General features: G+C 43.3%; 1 protein-coding gene across 14 annotated transcripts in view; it reads right to left on the bottom strand.

Annotated features, from left to right (window-relative positions):
• LOC108266581 (plakophilin-4) overlaps positions 1-21792 on the bottom strand; it is a 143485-nt gene that overhangs the window by 84822 nt on the left and 36871 nt on the right. For 10 of the 14 annotated variants that reach the window (XM_017470093.3, XM_017470085.3, XM_017470095.3 and 7 more), the window contains exon 2: positions 14002-14135. In XM_017470093.3, the coding sequence (XP_017325582.1) occupies positions 14002-14130 (129 nt within the window). In that variant the 5' untranslated portion in view covers positions 14131-14135. Of the gene's footprint in view, positions 1-12484; positions 12640-14001; positions 14136-19029; positions 19183-21734 lie in introns of those variants that run through there. The other 4 variants (XM_053680595.1, XM_047155854.2, XM_017470091.3 and 1 more) reach the window with 3 other exon arrangements.

Genomic DNA, 21792 nt, shown 5'->3' with positions numbered 1-21792 from the left:
CTGGCTGAAATGATCGTCCTTACTACATAAACATCGGGACTTTGTCGATCCATTATTATAGCGCACAAATCAGCATTTCAACCGCATTGCGCAATATGAACCGACGCTATTCCACGCGTATAAATCCTTGAAATAAACATGACGCGGTATGCAGATAGACAACTGATTGAACGCACCACAAAACCATTTTCTATAGTAGTGGAGCGATCGTTTTTTTTTACGTATGCTTTTCATCGCGGGTCGCCGTTTCCAGTTCCCGCTGTATTTCGTCCGTGACATAAATACTTACGGCCCGGACCTCGTCGTTGGTCTGTCGGTCGTATTTTTTTTTTACGAAACTCCATCGTGTCGATTCGAATCGCAATAAACAACTGTTACTATACGCACCGCTATAGACTTTTAAAAACGGTGGGGGGGGATGCTGCGTGCACTCAACCAATCGAAATGCTTCGTGCACGTAACCGATCGGCACGTTCGGTGCCCAAGTCCTACCCCCGAAAGTTCCTGAATTTGGAAAAAAAAAAAAAAAAAGTACCACCTTTCTGAGGGTGAACTATTTTACCCGGAACTTAATCTAGACCCTGGTCCCTGCGGTGGAAACGTACCGAGTACCTCGGAAAGTCCCTAGTTCCTGCAGAAAGTTCCTGCGGTGGAAATGCGGCTGCGCACTCGTGGCAAGGGGCAAATTAAAGCAGCCGATCCACTGACCAGCATGGAGGAAAGCAGAGGCTCCGGAGGAAACCCAAGCGAACACGAGAAGAACATGTGAAACTCCACATACACGGTAACGATCTCACAAATCGAAGCACGGACCCTGGAACTGTGATGCAGCGATTCTACCCACCGCACCACGGTGCGACTTTTTTTTTGCAGGGAATAAAGCACACGGACGTGTCAAAGGGCCAAACCGCCGTGCCACGGATAATAAATAAATAAATAAATGATTTAATAAGTCGTTCATTCACGCAAACCTCTATCAGAAAAACCTCTATGCAAATGCGAACCGTGCAACACCGGTTTAGCAGGTGGAAGGAAGTAGTTGCGAGCAATTTGCATATTCACTGAATTTCCAGTCCCGAGGGGAAAAAAAAAAAGTGTGCTTTGTCGATGACATTTTATAGATTAGTCTCGTCGAGCGATTTATTACTGAGTGCTGAAAAAAAAAAAAATAATAGCCTTCAAAACAATTTGCACCAATCCACAAAATAACACTGGACTATTACATTGACATCCCCCCCCCCCCCACCCCCATCCCCCCCATTCATTGTGAAATGTTCAGAATACCAAACATTTCTGATCACAAAAACCACAAACTACACAAAGCCTAGCCGTAGATAGCGGGGAGCGCTAGATTGTGTGGGACGCGACGTAAGAAGTCAAAGAAATGGAAAAATCAAGATGCACAAAAAAAAAAAAAAAAGGTTTATAATCGCACTGCGGCCCCGTGTTAAAATAGACGAAGAGACGGAACCGAGTTCTGTGGAATACGGATACTTTCACCGTTTTATTAGAAGCCGTTGGAATTGTCTGTGGTGTGAGATGCTCGCCGTGATAGCGTAATGAACACTGGACGGAGTGAAGTCTAGAGATTTGGACCCTTAACCCGAACCTTATACGTACGCCTTGTTCGTTTCTAGCTTTCCGGATCTACCTGCAGCTCCGAACTAAACATTAACATGCAGCATGCGCGGCTCTCCCGGCTCCCGGGCATTAACGTGCTTCTGTGCAGTCGCTCTTATGAGTTCTACCTCGCACTGAATCGCTAAAGCCACGGGCAAATTCAAAAATGTGCTCATTTCTTTTCTGGTTTTGTCTGTCCAATCTAGCCAGGCGTGTAAAATGATCCCTTCTGTCCGGCGTTCGTATCGCTGCCACGAGACAGTTTTATGTCTGCCAACGTAGCCGACTGCTGCTTTGTGATCAAACTAGGGCCGCGACTAACCATTATTTTCATAATCGATTAGTTGGCCGATTATTTTTTTCGATGAATCGGAGTGGGGGGGGGGGGGGGGGGGGGTATTTAAAATAAAATCCACAAACTGAGTGTTACAAATATAAACTTCAGACTGAAACTTTACACAACTGTTTGTCTAATTATACAAGACTGAAAAGAACCCAACACACACACACACACACACACACACACACACACCCCAGAATATACATCATTCATTTAGGACTGTAGTTTAATTCAGTGCTTTTTGTGCATCCATAAAAATAATGACAGAAACACTTATACATAAAATAAAGCAAGTATATAACCAAGTAGCTATGTGAACAGTAAACTGAAGAAAGTCAGCATCGGTCACTCGGGGTGTCTGCTGATGCTAGCGTGCGTATGACGTCACGCGCCGTCGACTAGGAAGCGGCTTACAGTTCCGGTTAGTAAAAAAACCGCTAGTGTTATATTTGAGATGATATCACCTTTCTAAAATCCACACGCTAGATAGTAGAGTATATAATGCATAGTGTAAGTGTACGGTGCTTCATTTCGGACACGGCTTTAGAATTTATGCTCTGAAGCGTGTTTTCGGAAGAGAAGTAACGTAGTGAGTAAATCTCCCTCGTGCCGCGCGCAGATCGACTAATCGATAATTTTCATAATCGATTATTACCGATATTATTATTATTATTATTATTATTATGATGATGATGATGATGATGATGGGGGGTGGTGGTGGTGATGATGATGATGATGGGGGGTGGTGGTGATGATGATGATGATGATGATGATGGGGGGTGTGGTGGTTAGCATGTTTGCCTCGCACCTGCGTGGTTGGGGGTTCGAATCCTGCCTCCGCCCCGTGTGCATGAAGCTTGCACTTTCTCCACTGGGCACTCTGGGCTCCTCCCCCCAGTCCAAAGACATGTGTTGTAGGCTGATTGGCATCTCTAAATTGTCCCCAGTGAGCGAGTGTGTGTGGTTGTGCGCTGTGATTGGTTGGCACGCCGTCTAGGGTGTCCCCGTGACCCTATGTAGGATAAGTGGTACAGAAAATGGATGGATGATGATGATGATGATATCTGAACTGGTGTTAAAAAAAAAAAAAAAAAAAAAAAAAAAAAACCCTTTCCTTTTTCTTCCTCTGTACACGGAGTGGGAATTTATTTTCCTATTCCTGTTGATGGTTCGTAAGCCAGGCTGAGCTGAAACAGTCCGGAGAGCATGGGAAAGATAAAAGCCACGTGGAAAGCTGCAGAATTTGAGCTCAGCCGTAATTAGTGACCCGTTTTGACCGGAATCAATGGTGCCAATGATACAAGCGAAAACGCAACCTCTTAACTTTCCTTTCATCTGTTTACTGGTGCGTTTTTCTCTCTCTCTCTCTCTCATATATATATAAATATAAATATAAATACGGGTGCTTTGATATTTGTACCACTTGAAGAACGGGGAATACTTACTGAACGGGAGAAAACACCCCCAGCTGTCAGTGGAAGAAAACTCTGATTACATCGAGCCTCGAGAAATGTACAGCGCTCTCGGGAGAACAATAATAATCGACCGGCATTGAAGAAACCGATAAATACAACCCTAATCCAATTAACCTCCAGCTGTTGCGTTTTAGTAACACTTACTTTACCGGCCCTTTGTCGCCTCCGTCCCGACTTTTTTGAGACCATTAAATTCCGGGTGGCCTTATTTTCCCCTTAAAATGGTACGTTTCCTCAGTTTCAACATTTGATATGTTTTCGATGTTCTATTGTGAACAACATATGGGTTTGTGCGATTTGGAAACATCGATGCGATCGGTTTGTATTTACGTTTGACACGGCGTCCCAACTTTTCTGGAATTGGGGTTGTATAAAAGAAGGAAAGAGAGCTGCCATTTTTATTTATTTATTTTTTTTTTTTGCACTGAACTCCAAGGTCACTTCCTTAGATACCAGCTGCATGAGAGAGTCAAGTCCCTGGCATGCCATGTTATACAGAACACACTGAGTACACACACACACACACACACACACACGAACGAGAGAAAGAAACACAGCTCTGCAAACATTCCAAGTGCAATGATCTCTTGCTGGGAAAGTTCCCCAGAGGTAGAACGAGAAACACAGAGCACGGAACTCGGCTTCGACTGAAAGAGACGAGAGAGAGTCGGGGTTAAAGTGCCATCTTGATGAGCAAAGTAGAGAGAGGCAGAAGAGAAAATGAAAGCAGGCAGGAGAAATGTAACGGAAATCGAGCGTATAGCGTTGGAAAAAGACGAGCACCTTCAACGACTTCACTGTGCTCCACCTCGGGTTAGTCAGCCGCGAGCAGGGAGGATCCAGAGCGAACAGAAAACCCGAGTTGTTCGGGACTTCGGCCAGGACCGAACCCACTGCTGCGCTCGCTTACATGAATACTCCAGTGTCTTTCAACCTCATCTCTATCTGCCACATCTGCGGTGTATGATCGCCACAAGACTCACATTTCAACATGCTTCCCTTTGCTGAGGGGAAATAAAAAACCCCTGTTTACTCAAACTTACTTATAACAGAAGTCGTATAATGAACGGATGGGTGTTGAATTCGGTCAAGGCTCAGTCGAGACACATTTTTGTGCGAACGAACGAAGGCTTTCATTCGTATTTGTAACGCTCTCAATCTCTAAAAATAACATTTCCCCAGGGTGTACTGCAGGTACGTTATCGAAGTAGAGGTGTGTGGACACCGAAACGTCACTGGAATTGCCTTTGATTGGTTCGTCACTGTGTCGTAAACGCAGTTAGATCTGATTGGTCGGAAGGTTGATCGATTTGAATTCCCCGAGAGTGGTTCCAACCGCGAGGCGATCCACAGGTTTATATGAAATGTCCTCGTTTTAATACGCCGCCGTTTCTATAGTAACAGCTAATTCACAGAGACGTGTGAATGTGTGGTGAATAATTAAAAAAAAAAAATAATAATTTAACAAAGACAAAACCTATAATCATTGATTTGGCGAGGTTTTCTGTACGGACACGTTTAAATTTCACGTTCGTGCAAGGAGTCTCCAGTGGCAGGGCTTTGGAACGGTTTTCTACCACGAGTCTTCGGTCTTCGGGATGAAGGACGTTCTGGATTCTCAGAAACATAAGGTTGTGTCGTTGTGGGTTCCCCCCCCCTTATTCTACTTATTGACTTCAACATAGACGGGGAAAGCAAAACTTGTGAGGAGATGACTGTTTACAGCTGCTATAAAGGAAGTGTTAACCGGAAATAATCTGTCCCACAACATTAAATGTGAAAAAGTTCGACGTTGCTTGTTGACCAATTGAAACGGGCTGCAAGCTGATTAGGTATAAGAGGAATGAAATACTTCAGGAAATGACGATACCGGGGAATGATCAACTTCGGGGTGCTGAAGGTAACTCCACTTTGTGTTGAGCCACATCACACCACTCCATCCTTGATTATCGTCCAATAACAGACTGCCACCAAGTGTTTTATTCCTTATGTAATAATAGTCTCGGTAAGGCTTTCTCTCATACTAACACCACTCTTGGAATATAATAGCTGGGGTTTTAACTGTACATTATATAGTGATGGTCAAGAAAAATATTAATCATTATGATAAGCGACTTTCGTTATAAGCAGGTTTTGAGTACTCCTTTTTTCCCTGAGTACAGAGAAATGTGCTAAACTTTATGTCTGTGGTAATAAAAAAAAACTCCTTTAACAAAACTATCCCTTTAACAACCAAAGGTGTAACCCATGTCATTCATTCAGACTGAACGACCCAAGGTACGAGAGCTTACTCACCTAACAGGACTGTAGCAACAGCGCATCTGGTGTAACGGAGATAAACGACTCGGATTACTCTCTCGGAAGCCTAAAAGAAAGAGTCGAGTCTAGTCGTTTCTCTGTACAACCCGGTTGAACACCGATAAGCGCACTGACCTACGACCTCGCCTCGGACCCGCCAAACATCTTCCTAAAGAGACGAGTCTGTGTCCAGAAAGGCAAATGGCATGTGCTGAAATAGGCCTAAAGAGCTCAAAGTTGGCCATTTTGGATTTACCAGCTAAAGAGGACGTAAACACATCCTTTTGGTTTAATGCAGCGAGGTCTGGGGGTGTAAAGATTCAAAAAGGTAAAAAAAAAAAAAATCTGGAAATCCCCGATTAAATCATTTCCACGCACTTATTTGTTTTATCACTAGGATACGTTCACATATGTAGCGTTTAGTCAGTTTGAATGGAAGTCTGCTGTGGTGGTCCTCTCTGTGTGGGTCTTTTGTGCAGGCGAGAACATTCACTTGTTCACTTGGGTGCGGAACAAAACGACAGGAGACCACAGGCTGGCATTCATCTGCTTCCAAGTAAACGCTACACACAAGGCACAAACTGAACCAAAGGACAGAGCTGTAGCTCTGCAGAAATGCCACGTGTTCTGGAGAGCTGCCCTGATGAGCAAAACAAGAAAATAGGCGATAAATAGTTTTTTAAATATTGCTATCTAATTGAATTCTATTTAGTGAGAGCCAGCAGCCTGCCCTGTGTGCTTTTTGTGATTTCTAAACAAACGTGCCAAAGGTTTTGTTTTAACCTTTTTTTTCCAGTGCCATATCTCTGACCAATGAATGTCCCGGTAAAAAGAGGTGTGGCCTCAGACTTTGTATTTCCCAGTGAAGGAGGTGTGGCCTCTGATGGTCATTCCCAGTGAAGGAGGTGTGGCCTCTGAGCTTGTTACTGTCATTGAAGAAGGTGTGGTGTCTATACCCTTTTAATGGCAGGGAAGGAAGCCTGTTAGTCCCAGTGACAGAGCAGCGGCCTCTGAACTTGTTATAGCTCATGTACTTGCTTTTAAGCACGTCTATGCAAGATGGCTGCCGCATGTATCCTGACGTAGGTTGGAGCATCGCTTGCGCACACCCTCAGAAATAATGCGACAGGTCCGGGTGGTGCGATACCAATGTGGTTGCTTATTCTTCCAGATGTACGTGAGAAATACAGGCAAGTGTGTGTACAATGCTGCCCACTTTTCTGCTACTTCTACACGTACAAATAAGCTCATGAGTCAAGTATTGACTAACATATGTCCTACGACGTTATACTGTATTGCAATAAATTGTATATTGACCCCCCCCCCCCCTCCCCCCCAATGTTGAGGAAATACCAATCTGTCCCCCCAATATACCGTACAAAATATTTTCTATATGTCCCCCTTTAATGAACCCTGCCAACGGATCTGTCTTTTCTTTGTCTATTCTATTTATGATTCTATTCTATGTATGTTAAGGAAAATTGGTGTTGCGCCCCCCTTCCAATTGTACACTTGGTACAGTAGGTGACCTTAGCTTAATATAGAAGGCATCACACCATGGCTTGGTTTGTTCTTAAGAACGTCGATGAACTGTTGATATTTGCACGCCCACGGAGTAGGCTAGGCTAACGTCAGGTCCAGTTTTTGACCGTTAACGTTACATTCTCACGTTGTGACGGACTGTTATAAATGCGAGTGAAAGCGAGGAAAGTTGCACAGCATTTCGTCCCATTACACTACATTTGGGCTAAGGACAACTAAGTGGATCCTCCCCCCTAATGTCCATACCATGGTTACGCCCTTGAATACCAGTAAGGAACTTGCTGCATGATGCTTTAGGACACGTCCGAGTACAATATAGTGCTCATCAAACATTAATATAAATGGTGTGATGCTACAGAATACACTCAGTCAATCCAAAGTACAGCCACAGTCAGGTCTGTAATTATTTTGTTAAAATGATATGATCTAACCAACATGTGAAATGGACGTAGCAGCTTTGATATAGTGACATCATATAACCTCAGTATGACCCATTTTGCCCATAAGGTGCAGATCTAGCACAGCGTCTAAGAAAAAAAAGGCTGCAGTGGATATGCGGCTGAGTGATGAGGTACACTGGGCTCTTTATACTCCTTAGCTACGACTACAGCTGAGGTAATCATGCATTAAAGCATCTCACAAAGCACAGCAGCCAGTTTCTTGGTCTCTGTTTTTTTCCCCTCCAAGCGGGGGAACTAAAAATAGCTAATGTGGAGACCAATTAAAGGAATCCGCTATTCGGTTTTGACTGAAGAACAGCGTGTGACACACACACACACACACACACACAAACTCACACACTTGTTTCCCATGAGATGAAGTCTGAGGTATGTGCTGTGATGGTCAGGGAAGCAGAACTAATAAAATGACGCTTTGTTAGGAATTCAGGTGTGGCTGAAGTAGAATCAGGCTTCGCTTACCGAGTAAGACTTGGACTTTGACTTGGCAGGGGCTCACAGATATTGCAATGAGGAAAAACAAATATTAGAGTAGGATGTCAATAAAAAAAAAAAAAAAAAAAAAGGGTAAACAGGATGGATAGCCTGTTTAATAATGGTAAAGTGTCCAAATAAATAATTGATATCTAAGCACATTTCCAATCAAAATTATTCGACCCCCACTGCAAATCAGGGTTGGTGTAAAAATGTAAAGACTTTCGGCGGTTTGCGACGAACAAATCAAACAAAAGCAACTGAAATAGTTCGACACGACGAATGCTTCAAGCGGTTTCCCCAAATTCAACTGAAAATGCAACTTGTAATGATTTCTCCGGTCTCAAAATGATTCAACCCCCTGAATAGAATCCCTCACAACAGCACAAACATGCAAAACAGGAGTTCTCTCGAGCTCACCTGATGCAACTAATCAAGGGCTTTATTAGTTGCAGCAGGTGTGCTTGAGCTGGAACACATGGAATACCTGAACTGGCTAGGGGCAGAAAATGTATGAAACACCTGGACGGGGGAGAAAAAGGAAGCTATCGACGGCTCCAACCAGATTTCTGAGAAGGCAGGTTGTGAAAAACCCGAGTGACTGCGAAAGACCTGCAGCAAGACTTCAGCGAGCACATTAAGGCGTGTACTGAACGCAGAAGGTTTCCATGCCAGAACTCCAAGACGAACACCACTACTGACCCAAAAGCACAAGAAAAGTTGCTCAAAATCATATAAATAAGCCACAGAAGTTTTGGGATTCTGTTCTGTGGAGCGTTGGAGTAAAACTGGACATTTTCGGAACGATGGATCAGCGGTATGTCTGGAGGAAGGAGAATGAAGAAAGAACACTCTGTCCACAGTCGAGCATGGTGGTGGCTCGGTGATGCTCTGGGGCTGCTTTGCAGCATGGGGAAGATGGATTCATTGAAGTATCAGGAAAGCTTAGGAGGAAATGTCATGCTGTCTGTGAGGAAGCTGAAGCTTGTGCGTCATCGGACCTTCCAACAGGACGATGATCCCAAGCGTACCTCGAATTCCACCAAGGCTTGCTCGCAGGAGAAGCCCTGGAAGATTCTACAGGGCCGTCACAGTCACCTGACTTTCTGGTGGGATTTGAAGGCGGCGGTTGCAGCACACAAACCCAAGAATATTACTGAACTGTTTGCAGCAGGTCATAACAATAAAAGGTGCTCTACTGAGTACTAAAGATGCGTCCCATGAAGGGGTTGAATAATTTTGAGACTGGAGAAATCATTATAAGTTGCATTTTCAGTTGAATTTGGTGAAACCGCTTGAAGCATTCGTCGTGTTGAACCATTTCAATAGCTTTTGTTTGATTTGTTCGTCGCAAACAGCTGAAAGTCTGTAAATTTTGACAGTAAACCTGATTTGCAATGGGGGGGTTGAATAATTTTGATTGCAACTGTGCGTCATGGGAGTGAATGCATGGTGGGAGGCCGTCACAGTGTCAGAACAATGGAACAAGCACTCATGCATTCACCAGACAGCACTTGCCACTTTATGTGCACTCGAGTGCTTTTACTTTACAGCCTCTTTCAAAAGGAGCATTACACACACACGCATATGAACAGCTTCACACAATAAGACACATTTCCCACTCAGTGTCTCCAAGGTTACTCTGACATTAAACACAGACACCTAAACAGATTTGGTAACTAAATGTATTAAACGATGGTAATTAACAGCCAGAGAGTGGAACACAGCGTTCGTACATTCACTTCTGAAAGGGCTTTGATTATGTAAAATATAGGGGTCGGAGCGCAGGGTCAGCATTGATACAGCACCCCTAGAGCAGAGAGGGTTAAGGGCCTTGCTCAAGGGCCCGACAGTGGCAGCTTGGCAGTGCTGGGGCTTGAACCCGCGACCTGGGTTACCTTCCGATCAGTAACCCAGAGCTCGGCACTGCTTGGACTTGATTCCCCCGACCTTCCGATCAGTAACCCAGAGCTCGGCAGTGCTGGGGCTTGAACCCCCGACCTTTCGATCAGTAACCCAGAGCTCGGCAGTGCTGGGGCTTGAACCCCCGACCTTTCGATCAGTAACCCAGAGCTCGGCAGTGCTGGGGCTTGAACCCCCGACCTTTCGATCAGTAACCCAGAGCTCGGCAGTGCTGGGGCTTGAACACCCGACCTTCCGACCAGTAACCCAGAGCTCGGCAGTACTGGGGCTTGAACCCCCGACCTTCCGACCAGTAACCCAGAGCTCGGCAGTACTGGGGCTTGAACCCCGACCTTCCGATCAGTAACCCAGAGCTCGGCAGTACTGGGGCTTGAACCCCGACCTTCCAATCAGTAACCCAGAGCTCGGCAGTGCTGGGGCTTGAACCCCCGACCTTCCGACCAGTAACCCAGAGCTCGGCAGTGCTGGGGCTTGAACCCCCGACCTTCCGATCAGTAACCCAGAGCTCGGCAGTGCTGGGGCTTGAACCCCCGACCTTCCGATCAGTAACCCAGAGCTCGGCAGTGCTTGGACTTGAACCCCCGACTTTCCGACCAGTAACCCAGAGCCTTAACTGCAGCCACAATAAGAAGGTCCTAAATTTCTTTATCACCAAAAGTATTTGTCCTTCCCTCCGAAGATCACGAGCTCAAATCCTGACGATGCCACAGCTATCAAAAAGGCCATCAGAGAGGACAGTGATAAACAGAACTCGTTTGCAAACTCATTATGTCGGTCCTGATGCCAGTTTCCCAAGCCGCTCTGTAAGCTTCTGCTCGGCTAGATCAGTTTACTTAGTGAAACCAAAATGCTGTTGGTTTGGAATCAAGAAGGCGTGGTGGTTATCTTAGCGTCTTATGAAACACAAGTTACTTACCTGACCACCATAAAAGGAGAGTTTTGAAGATTTCAAGGGGATAACAAAAAAATCGAATGAGACGTGATCAGACGAGGTAATACTGTATCTGTTTAACTCGCAATTACAACAATCTAAATAACAGCTGCATTCTTCATGTTAGGGATATCGGTAGGCTTCGTTTCAGCAGCTAGACACACTAAAAAAAAAGAAACCGCTAAAACCAATTAAAAAAATGCTTCCTCTGCTTTCAGCCGGAGCGTGATTGTCGTCTATGACGATACATTCGCTCGGTGGACTCGCTCTGAAGGATTTTGGATGGTAAAATCTGTTCTCTAAGCCAGAAGGAACTTGTAAAAGCCTCAGTGGTTGTTATTACTTTTACAACAATAAACAACAATAAACTCCCATAACTGATTATGTAAGTGTTCTTCAATGAAATAAAACGTTTGCGGTACTGTGCCGGTGGAAATGCGGGTGACGGTGATATTCGGTACAGCCTAAAGCCAAGACAGAATGCAAGGGAGAAAGTTTTCATTTCCAAACACAACTTTATTTCAAAGTATGAATCGGTTACAAGCACAGAGATTCAAACTGGCGGTATGATCGTGCGGCAAAACATCTGGATGAGGCGACAGGTGACGGAGAACTGGAGAGTGAATATTCCTATACGACTTTAAACTGGAGTCTTATATTAGTCAAGCTGGCTGAACGGATAGCGTTTCATATTTGGACTGGAGTGTATATACCCCGAAGCAGAACGAGCGTTTCTTTCCGACACGATAAAATCTGGCCTGGGTAATGTTACTAAAGTAGCAAAGAAAAACACCGTCATTTATTACTGCTGAACATGCACAAAATTCATTCCGTTGCCCACTTTCCGACCAACGCCTGTTACCACTTCCTCTAGACTGCCCGTGCAAATCCTAACACGGCCTTACTTCACGTATGGAATAAATCTGCAAATCCATATATTTAATGTGATATCTATCGTGACAAAAACGGCAGCGAACCAGGTCAAGATTTTATTGAGCGGAAAGAAAAAAAAAGAAAGAAAGAAAGAAAGAAAGAAAGAAAACACGGCAGAAAGCGCTCCACAGGCGAGGAAGATGGAAAGCTGAAGTGACGGGAACAAAGCGGAGGGATTAACTGTATAATTTCTGTTCGGCTCAACACACGGGACAGTCTCTTCTGTCAAACAGTGGACGGGCGGCACACGTAGGGTGGAGTTCCGAATAAACACCACGAAAAAAAACGCTCGTGTGGGGCATGAGTGGATCAGCTCCACACACACGTGAAAGCGCAATCAGAGATCCTGAGAAACTACTCCATGTTTGGGCACTGAATACACACACACACACAGAGAGAGAGAGAGAGAGAGAGAGAGAGAGAGAGAGAGCGAGCTTGGGAAAGAATGCAATGGAAAGCAATAAAAAGAGAAGAGTAAAAATAGACTCACTCTGGCCGTACTCATTTCTAGCCGTGCAGTCTGGCATATTTACAGATATAGGATTCCTCCGAAGGATGGCAGGAAATCCTCTAAAGCGCTCAAAAACACGGCAGAAAAGCAGACAAACGCAAAACTCCCGTTCCATGCATGGAGACCTCGTCACACCCCTCCCCTACCACCCCCACTACCCTCCCTACCTCTGTGTCACTTCAGCCTTCGCTGAACTTTGAGAGGGATTAGTTTACGGACTGAAAAGGCTCGGGCGAAAGCCAGAATTCCCCGGGAGCCATGCCACTCACTGTCCCTGTTATTCACTCGCTCCTCTCTCTGCGTTCGGAGAGGAGCGCTGCTTCCCGAGGAAAGAGGAAGTGACATGTCCAGGTGAGCGCAGATGAAGTGCTACTTTAAGTCGACAACAGGAAATCTGGCCAAGTGCCAGAGAGGAAAGACGGGTCTGAAAAAGAAAGGGTGGGGTAGGGGTGGGGGGGTTTAAAAAGTGCAAGCACGCTCACGCCTCTCTCTCGCTCGCTCTCTGTCTCTAGAGTAAACGCAGGCAGAATTAGTCAAAGTTTCCTCCACCCACAACGTCGCTGCCACTCTCTCTTCCTTTCCCAGTCGCCTTCAGCCAAAATCAACAGCAGCCGCTCGGGACTCACGAGCAGGGCGCGGCTCGGTACGGGAGCTCGATCTCCGGCAAAAAAACACAGAGTCCTGTTAACAGAGTCTGCAGGTATCCTCGAGCGAAATACTTTCTCCGAAATGACTCCCGTGAGGATCGTTCTACAAACCACGAAGACGACTACGACATCTCCGAACGAACACACAAGAAGAACCTAAAAAGCCTTCTGGATTCTACCAAGACCGTGCACGTTCACATTATAGACTATTTACTTCCTGCTTATTAGATCAAATGTCATTTCAGACAAATGAAGACTTTTTACCCGTCTACGCGTGTCTCGTGTAAATGTGTAACCAAGCGTTTCGTCACCGAATTTATAACACGATCCAAATATTAAACGGATTAGGAACATCGAAAGATGTTCTTTATTCCTGGATTTTTCCCCAAACCACTCCAACTGTTGTGTTAAAATGCATTTTCAAAACGTTTTGCACGTTATTAAATTGGAGTTTAATTAAATCTGTAGTGCTGTAGCTTCAGATTGACACAGTTCGTAACTGTTACGTGACTGAGCTTTAGATGTGGAAACAGACAATTTCCTAACGGAAATGCGATCAATTCAAGTGAGCGGCCAATGAGACTTATACCTATAATACAACTATAAAGACTGTAGAAATAATAAAGTCATGGCTAGAACTCACTGATCCCCGGCAATCTGCAGAGCGAGGTTTGAAGAAGGTGGTTTTAATGTGTGGATGGAAATTTGCAGGAGCTCAGAGAGAGCATGAGTGAGTGAGTGAGTGAGTGAGTGAGTGAATGTGCGAACATACAGAATGTGTGTGAGTGAGAGAGAGAGAGAGAGAGAGAGTGAGAGTGAATGAGTGAGAGAGAGAGAATATGTTCTTACTTGTTCTTTGACAGAAGCCAGGATATTGTTGGCAGTGCTCTCAGATTCCATGTTGTGATTGGCTAATTGATCTTTGATTGGCAGCAGAAGACCCTCCTCCGACATGGGACTCTGCTCAGGAGCAGGCATTCCTCCTACACACACACACACACACACACACACACACATTAAATGCGAGCACAGGCACAAAACACATTCCACAGAACTTATTTGGGTGCTCAAGCTGAAAGCATACAAATGTCTAATTTGCCTACACACACACACACACAGTTTTTTTTGTTTTTTTTTTACCCCTCAGACAAATGCATAAACACACACACACCCACACACACACACACACACACCCACACACACACCCACCCCTATAAAAAGTAAACATAGCTCTGGTCAAAGAGCATAAACAAAAGCATATACAGCAGCAGAAAGCCGATCCCAAGCACAAAAGTTTAGACCCATCCAGCACTAAAGCTGGTTTCTTGGTGCAGTCCACACGGACAGTCGGCTTCACACAAACCCCAACAGAAACCAGAACAGTGGAGACCGAGCAACACCATCTACACTCACGCACAGGAACAGGACACTGCTTGGACCAGCATCCTATCTTTCAATGTTTAGGACAAAATACAACTATATACACAATAATCTGACTGTTAGAGCTGGGTAATAAGTCATGTGCTTCATTTAAATAAATATACTACAGCACCAACTCATTCACATAGACTTGTATGGCTGATGCTCCATGCGATGGAAGGCTGATAAATAATGAATGGATTGTTAAAACACTTTTTTACAACACAGGAGAGTCTTCAGGACGGAGCTGTTTGCCGTAGAAATAGTAGTATCATCAGTAGTAGTAGTAGTGGTTGTAGTAGTAGTATTAGTAGCAGAAGTAGTAGTTATTTTAGTAATAGTAGTAGTAGCTGTAGTAATAGTTGTAGTAATAGTAGTTACTGTAGTAATAGAAATAGTATTTGTAGTAGTAGCAGTAGTAATAGTATTAACAGTATTAATAGTAGTAACAGTAGCTGTAGTAGTAATAGTTCTGGTAGTAGTACAGTAATAGCTGTAATAGTAGTAATAGTAGTAGTAGTAGTAATAGTAGTTGTAATAATAGTAGTTGTAATGGTAGTAGTAGTAATTGTGGTTGTAATAGTAGTTGTAGTAATAGTAATAGTAGTTGTAGTAGTTGTAGTAATAGTAATAGTAGTAATAGTAGCAGTGATAGTAGTAGTTGTAATAGTAGTAGTAGTAATAGTAGTAGTAGTAGTTATAATGGTAATAGTAGTAATTGTGGTTGTAATAATAGTAGTTGTAATGGTAGTAATAGTAATAGTAGTAATAGTAGTAGTAATAATAGTAGTTGTAATAGTAGTAGTAGTTGTAATAGTAATAGTAGTAATAGTAGTTGTAATAGTAGTAGTAGTAGTTGTAATAATAGTAGTTGTAATAGTAGTAGCAGTAATAGTAGTTATAATAATAGTAGTTGTAATAGTAATAGTAGTAATAGTAGTTGTAATAGTAGTAGTAGTAATAGTAGTTGTAATAATAGTAGTTGTAATAGTAGTAATAGTAGTTGTAATAATAGTAGTTGTAATAGTAGTAGCAGTAATAGTAGTTATAATAATAGTAGTTGTAATAGTAATAGTAGTGATAGTAGTTGTAATGGTAGTAGTAGTAATAGTAGTTGTAGTAATAGTAGTAGTAGTAGTTGTAATAATAGTAATTGTAATGGTAGTAGTAGTAATAGTAGTTGTAATAATAGTAGTTGTAATAGTAATAGTAGTTGTAGTAATAGTAGTTGTAGTTGTAATAGTAGTAGTAGTAGTAGTACAGTAGTAGTAATAGTAGTAGCAGTAGTAGTAGTAGTAGTTGTAATAGTAGTTGTAATGGTAGTAGTAGTAATAGCAGTTATAATAATAGTAGTTGTAATAGTAATAGTAGTAGTTGTAATAGTAGTTGTAGTTGTAATAGTAGTAGTAATAGTAGTAGTAATAGTAGTAGTAGTAGTAATAGTAGTAGTAGTAGTAATAGTAGTAGTAGTAATAGTAGTAGTTGTAATAGTAGTAATAGTAGTAGTGTAGTAGTAATAGTAGTAGTAATAATAGTAGTAGCAGTAGTAGTAGTAGTAGTAGTAGAAGTAGAAACAGGACCATCTAAGAAGCCTGTTAAGTCTTCAGAGGGCTTTTGGGATTCGAAGGAGCTCACAAAGCTACAGTATTTACTTTAAATATAACATGGATCAAATGACAAAGTCACCGAGCAGGAACCAACAACAGAGACGTCAATTTATTCTGCCTCATGTGCTTAATCAGGCTTCATAAACCATAAACCCTCCACTGTAATGCTGTCGCCTCGCTTTTTTAATTTTGTATTCATTCATTTATATATACACTATATATTGCGGTTGCCTTTGTCAGTTTTATTTTAAGCTAGGACCCTTGAGATGGCGCTCGTCTGCTTTTTGCCCTAGTCCCTAATAAAAAAAGAAAAGAAAAAAAAAAAAACCCGGCATCAAATGAAATGATGTGTGAACCCAGTGTTTGCACAGGCTCGCTTTATATCTACCGTCTCTATGCTATTTGAAGCTTCAGAGAATCGAACATATTAAACAGCATTTTATTTATTGTATTTATGAGTTAGTTGCAGTGTTGGCTGCCACATAATTCAAACCTGCTGCTTGTGAACGTGCCACTTTTTTACGGTCTCCGACGCATTAAGGAATCTGCTGATGGGAGAGAGGGCTATTATAGCAGCACGAGATGATAAAGTGGCTGTGCAGAAGAGCAACATGTTTGCTAACGTGTGTTAAAGGGAGACTGGTCAGAACAAAAAAAATAATAATAATAATAATTACAGATCAATAATTCAGCTTGTGGGCTGGCTGGTTTATTTCTTTATTTATTTTTTTTATTATTTCGGTATTGCCAACATTAGATTAGAGACAGAAGAAAGCCAGAGATTAATGGCACATGAAGCCACTTTTCCACTGCGCAGTACGGCTCGACTCGGCCCGCTTTACTTTTCCGAGCTTGCTTTTCCACTGCGGTTTAGTGCCGTCTCAACGCGGGTGCCATCTTCCGCTCGCCTTCACGCAGGAATAACGGTGCATTATCGAAGCCCTGCACAAATACACGGTCCGGCCGTGTTCCAAAACGCCTTTCCCGTTCGCTGAACACGGACCCTATTAAGGATGTAAAACAACGGCGCTCAAGAACCTCCGTAGTGCTCGATATGACTACGTTGGATTCAGCTGCGACAGGAGCGACTTAATTTTATCTGTAATGAGATTAATAGAATATTCCCGTACGCAAAGTATGTCTTAAATGACGCACATTTATTCAGGCACAATACAGGACCACTGGTTAAGGAGAATCCGTACTCCCTCGGTGCGCGGCTCACATTTGATATCGGCTCGGCTCGCTCGGAACCTCGACCGAGGAGGTACTAATAAAGACAAAAGTACCAGGTACCGGGTACTATCCACAGTGGAAAACCCCCCAAAGAGTCGAGTCGAGCCGTACCGTGCGGTGAAGAAGTGCCAGAAGGGTACTATTAGGAAGCCGAACGATTCCTCAAACACCATCTGCTGTATGTAAGGAACACTTCACATACAGCGAAGGCTACAGTGGTGGAACACCACCGCAAAGTATATTTTATTTACATAAACGCACGACCCCAGCTTTGTTAGTCCACTTATAATACAGTGAATTCACAATGATTACGATGTTTCGTTCACGGAAAAAATGTCAGATTGTGCTTTTTAAATCGTTTTATAGTTATATTTAAATGCTAGACAACTTGGTTCCCGTTATCGCTTGCGGTATAACGACGACCGACAGTCGTTTTCTAAACAGCATCTCCCTTGCTCTCTCTCGACGCTAGTGAGCAAAAATACGCAGGTTCTCATTTCACAAAGAAATCTGGAAGGGCGGACTCCTCCGTCTTGAGAACACCCGAGACTTGTTCCATAAATGTTAACTAAACATCTAACAAAAAAAAGAAAAAAAAAGCGAATAAAAAAAAAAAATTCACCACATCAACAATTGTGTGTTTTACTTTGGTAAACATGTTGTTTTGTTTTATTTGAACTGTTTATTATTATTATTATTATTATTATTATTAGCCTTCGGTAAAGTTCAGAGTCCACAATACTAATCCCTGCGTATGAGCTATTACTATAGAAATGTATAAATCAATATAAACCTTTTATTCATATTAAAGCCGGAACTGCTGTTATAGAAAATTCCGACCGATCAGATTTGAGAAGTCAGGAGGACGCGTGCACGGGATTCCGTCCTATTATCGATCAACGATGGGCTCATACTGAGAGATTTAACCACGAATTATAATGCTAATTTTATGTCCGAACGTACTATTAAGACATGAACTTTAACCTTCCTGTAAAAAATTTTGAAAGAAAAAAAAAACCCAACCAACCAACAAAACGTGTGTTTCTTCTCTGCAGTATTAGAACTTGTCTCGAACGGGGATTAATCTCAGACAGATCTCCAAGTGTATAGCATGAGTGCCTTGTCATTTACACAGCTCTTATTTATCATCATCTGAAGGTTGTGAGAATCAGCAGCACCGGATATATCCAAAACCTCTGATTCGAAGACCTGCACTTTAAATTCATGCACATGCAGATTATTTTCTCGCTCATTCGGATCGTTATATGTCGCTGTGCGAGTGTTGCGCGATTTAGTGTTGCGAGAGCGTAAATTCAGTTCAGAGCCGGCGTCGGGTCACACGCTCTTCCAGTACTTAAGCGTGATACGCTACTCGTACCGTTGCAACACACCTGCATATATATAGTTTTTTAACCCACATTGTTTCCTTTCAGGTAAAAATACAAAAGTGCAACAGAAAATAAATGAATAAAACCCTAGCATTACTTAAATCCCATATTCAGACGTCTAACGTCTACCGCTCACCACAGAGTCTGTTCTCTCTTGATCGTAAACGTAACAAAAGTGAGTCGGAGCTTCCTAGCTAGGCCGTGCTTATGACACCGATGAGTTTACTCACGTTGCATGTTCCCCATAATCCCCCTGCGAATCAGGCGCACATTCTCTGGTGAACGGATTGACGAAACGAAGGAGAAGCAGGACGGGACCTCAGAGTGCGAGTGCGAGTGCGAGTGCGAGCATGTGTGTGGACGAGTGTCTTGTGTTCGTCAGTTACCTGCCTGGCAGGTTCCACACACACCCAGTTAGGATTTTTTTTTTTTTTTCCTCGGAATTCCTCAGATCGTGGGGAGGGGGGAGGGGGGGGGTAAAGCTTCTTCTGTAGTGAAATCATGGATGAAATCGCGCATGACGGATTGTGGATCTGAAAGAGCTGCTAACATATCGTAGGCTTGTACTGACGGACTCGGAGCTTTCATCGAGTGTCTCTCTCTCTCTCTCTCACACACACACACACCATCATCAGCCAAGCGCTCAGGCCCAGAGTAACATGATAACATTGTGCTGTATGGCAAACTGGGTCATAATAACGCACTCATTCGTTGCTAGTCATTGCTCCATATTATTCCTTTTAAGGAAGGAAAGGAGGAGGAAGGGAAGAAAATGTGGCCCTGAGAGCAACTGAAAATGACACGAGTTCTCCCAGGATTCTCCTTCTGCAGCACTTACGCCTACCAGCGCAAACACACTTCTATTACACACAGGATGACTGTTCAGTTTCGTTTTAAAGCCTCGTGTCCTTAGCTGGAAACGCACCCTTGTCCACGCCCCCATTCTCGTTTTAACCAATCACTGGCGACTTAAAGCCTGATTTCCTAATGCCGCTTTCACACTGGACTAAACGCCTCCTTCTCCAAGAACTGAACGTTTTTCAGGGTGTGTCACTAAAGTGTACACTTAGCTCGGTTCTGTGCAGGTGTGCGGGTGTGGACATCTTTGTTTTGTGTGCGTGGTGTTGTTTTCCCCCACCAATGAAATTCCATCCAGTTTCTCTTACGTCTTGCTGAATGTTCATACACGATTTTAACACGGCCCTACACATGCACGTGCTATCGCTAAATGTCCTGCAAATGGCATCATAAAATAAATATCGAACGCGGTCAAATCTACCAGGACCACCAACAATCTCTGCAACCGTCCTCTGCAATGCTTCATCCTTTTCTTTTTTTTAAACACATCTCTCCTACCTATCAAACAATAAAGAAAACCCTAACGTGTCTGTTGTTTTTATTATTATCAAGATTATTGTTTTTCAATGCAACACCGAAGGCTTTAACGGCACAACGAAACGATATGAGGCTCTCGATTCTGATGATCACAAAATGTTGCTTAGATCACATGGGGTTTGATAAACTTTTTAAACTTCATTAAGCCCACACTTCTGCCTCTAAAAAAGTAACTGTCTCTTTAACGTACAAGCTTCTCCTAAGCACTGTTTCTCCACAGTTGGATATGCTAGCGTACTAGCACGCTAACATGTTAGCGCCAATGTTCAGCAGCAAGTAGTCTTTAAGGTGTGGTGTTTGGGAGCACTGTGGCTTCCTGGTAAGTTAGCACGCTGATGGCCAGGGAGTTGTGTACTGAAACTTTACATTGTTCCACTAATATATATGAATGTGTGTGTGTGTGTGTGTGTGTGTGTGTGTGTGTGTGTGTGTGTGTGTGTGTGTATCCCAGGGGATCCGGGGCACTTCCCAGTCGTGCTAACCCATCTCACACACTACGGACAATACAGAAATGTCTTTGGACTGTGCGAGGAAACCACTAAAGCAAGGGGAGAACATGCACACACAGGGAGGAGGTGGGATTCGAACCCCACCTCCACGGGTGCGAGAAAATCATTACTTTTTTTTTTTAATTATTTAAGCAATATTGCACAAGCAAGAACACTGTTACACTGAGTACTGGCACTGTTGAGGGCACGATGCCGCATGTAATCACAGCTGTGCTGACCTGCAGTACAACAGCACGACTGCGAATAAGAATAAGAAATCAATATCGAGTAACACTATGGCTGAATAATTTGTTTATTTCTGATCCGTCGATGGAAATCTTTCCCAAAGAAGCAACAGTCATATTTCCCTGCAGGTCTCGCCTGGTTTCCCACTGAAGCTACGCAGGGTTGAGCCTGGCCGCTACCTGGATGAGAGAACTCCTGCTGGAAGTGGTATTAGCGAGGACAGCAGGGGGCGCTCACCCCGTGGTCTGTGTGGGTCCTAATGCCCCAGTATAGCGATGTGGACACCGTACTGTTGATTGATGTTGATTCTCTCTCCGCAACCTAGAGTACTAGCTGTAACTAACTTCTCTTCTAACGTGTACGATACAGATTTGAGCTCGTGGATTGACTGTGACCTGACGTGTGAGACCACGTTACACAAATCATTCGCATGAACTCGCGTTTGTATTTTTTTTTTTTATTATTATTATTATTATTATTATCCTCTCACTGTCAATCACAGACTCAGGATTTTCACCCGTCTCTATATAAAATGAACGAGAGGGGGTTTAAATACAAACTGCTTCATCTGGAACGTCACACCAACATCCTCCATTCTTTTTTTTTTAGCGATTTCTTTTTCTTTTCCATTTTCAAATCACGACGGATCCCGAAGAAAAAGCCGACTAGACGTGCGCCTTTACGTGAGTGTATAGGATATAGGTGTAGTGTGTGCCGTGCTGCGCCTCGAACGGTGCACAGATTTGGTCTGCATACATGAATAAACAAGGCTTTTATTTTACGTGTGACCTTATTACACCCCTTACCTTAATCACTGTCAACATGGCAGGCGCATTGATCGACGGTAGAGTTGAGGTCAATCCC

The sequence above is a fragment of the Ictalurus punctatus genome, chromosome 6 (assembly GCF_001660625.3).
Source record: "Ictalurus punctatus breed USDA103 chromosome 6, Coco_2.0, whole genome shotgun sequence".
In the NCBI taxonomy this organism is placed as follows: Eukaryota; Metazoa; Chordata; class Actinopteri; order Siluriformes; family Ictaluridae; genus Ictalurus; species Ictalurus punctatus.
The sequence above is the reverse complement of the archived record's forward strand: the minus strand, read 5'-3'. Positions and strand labels throughout refer to the sequence as shown.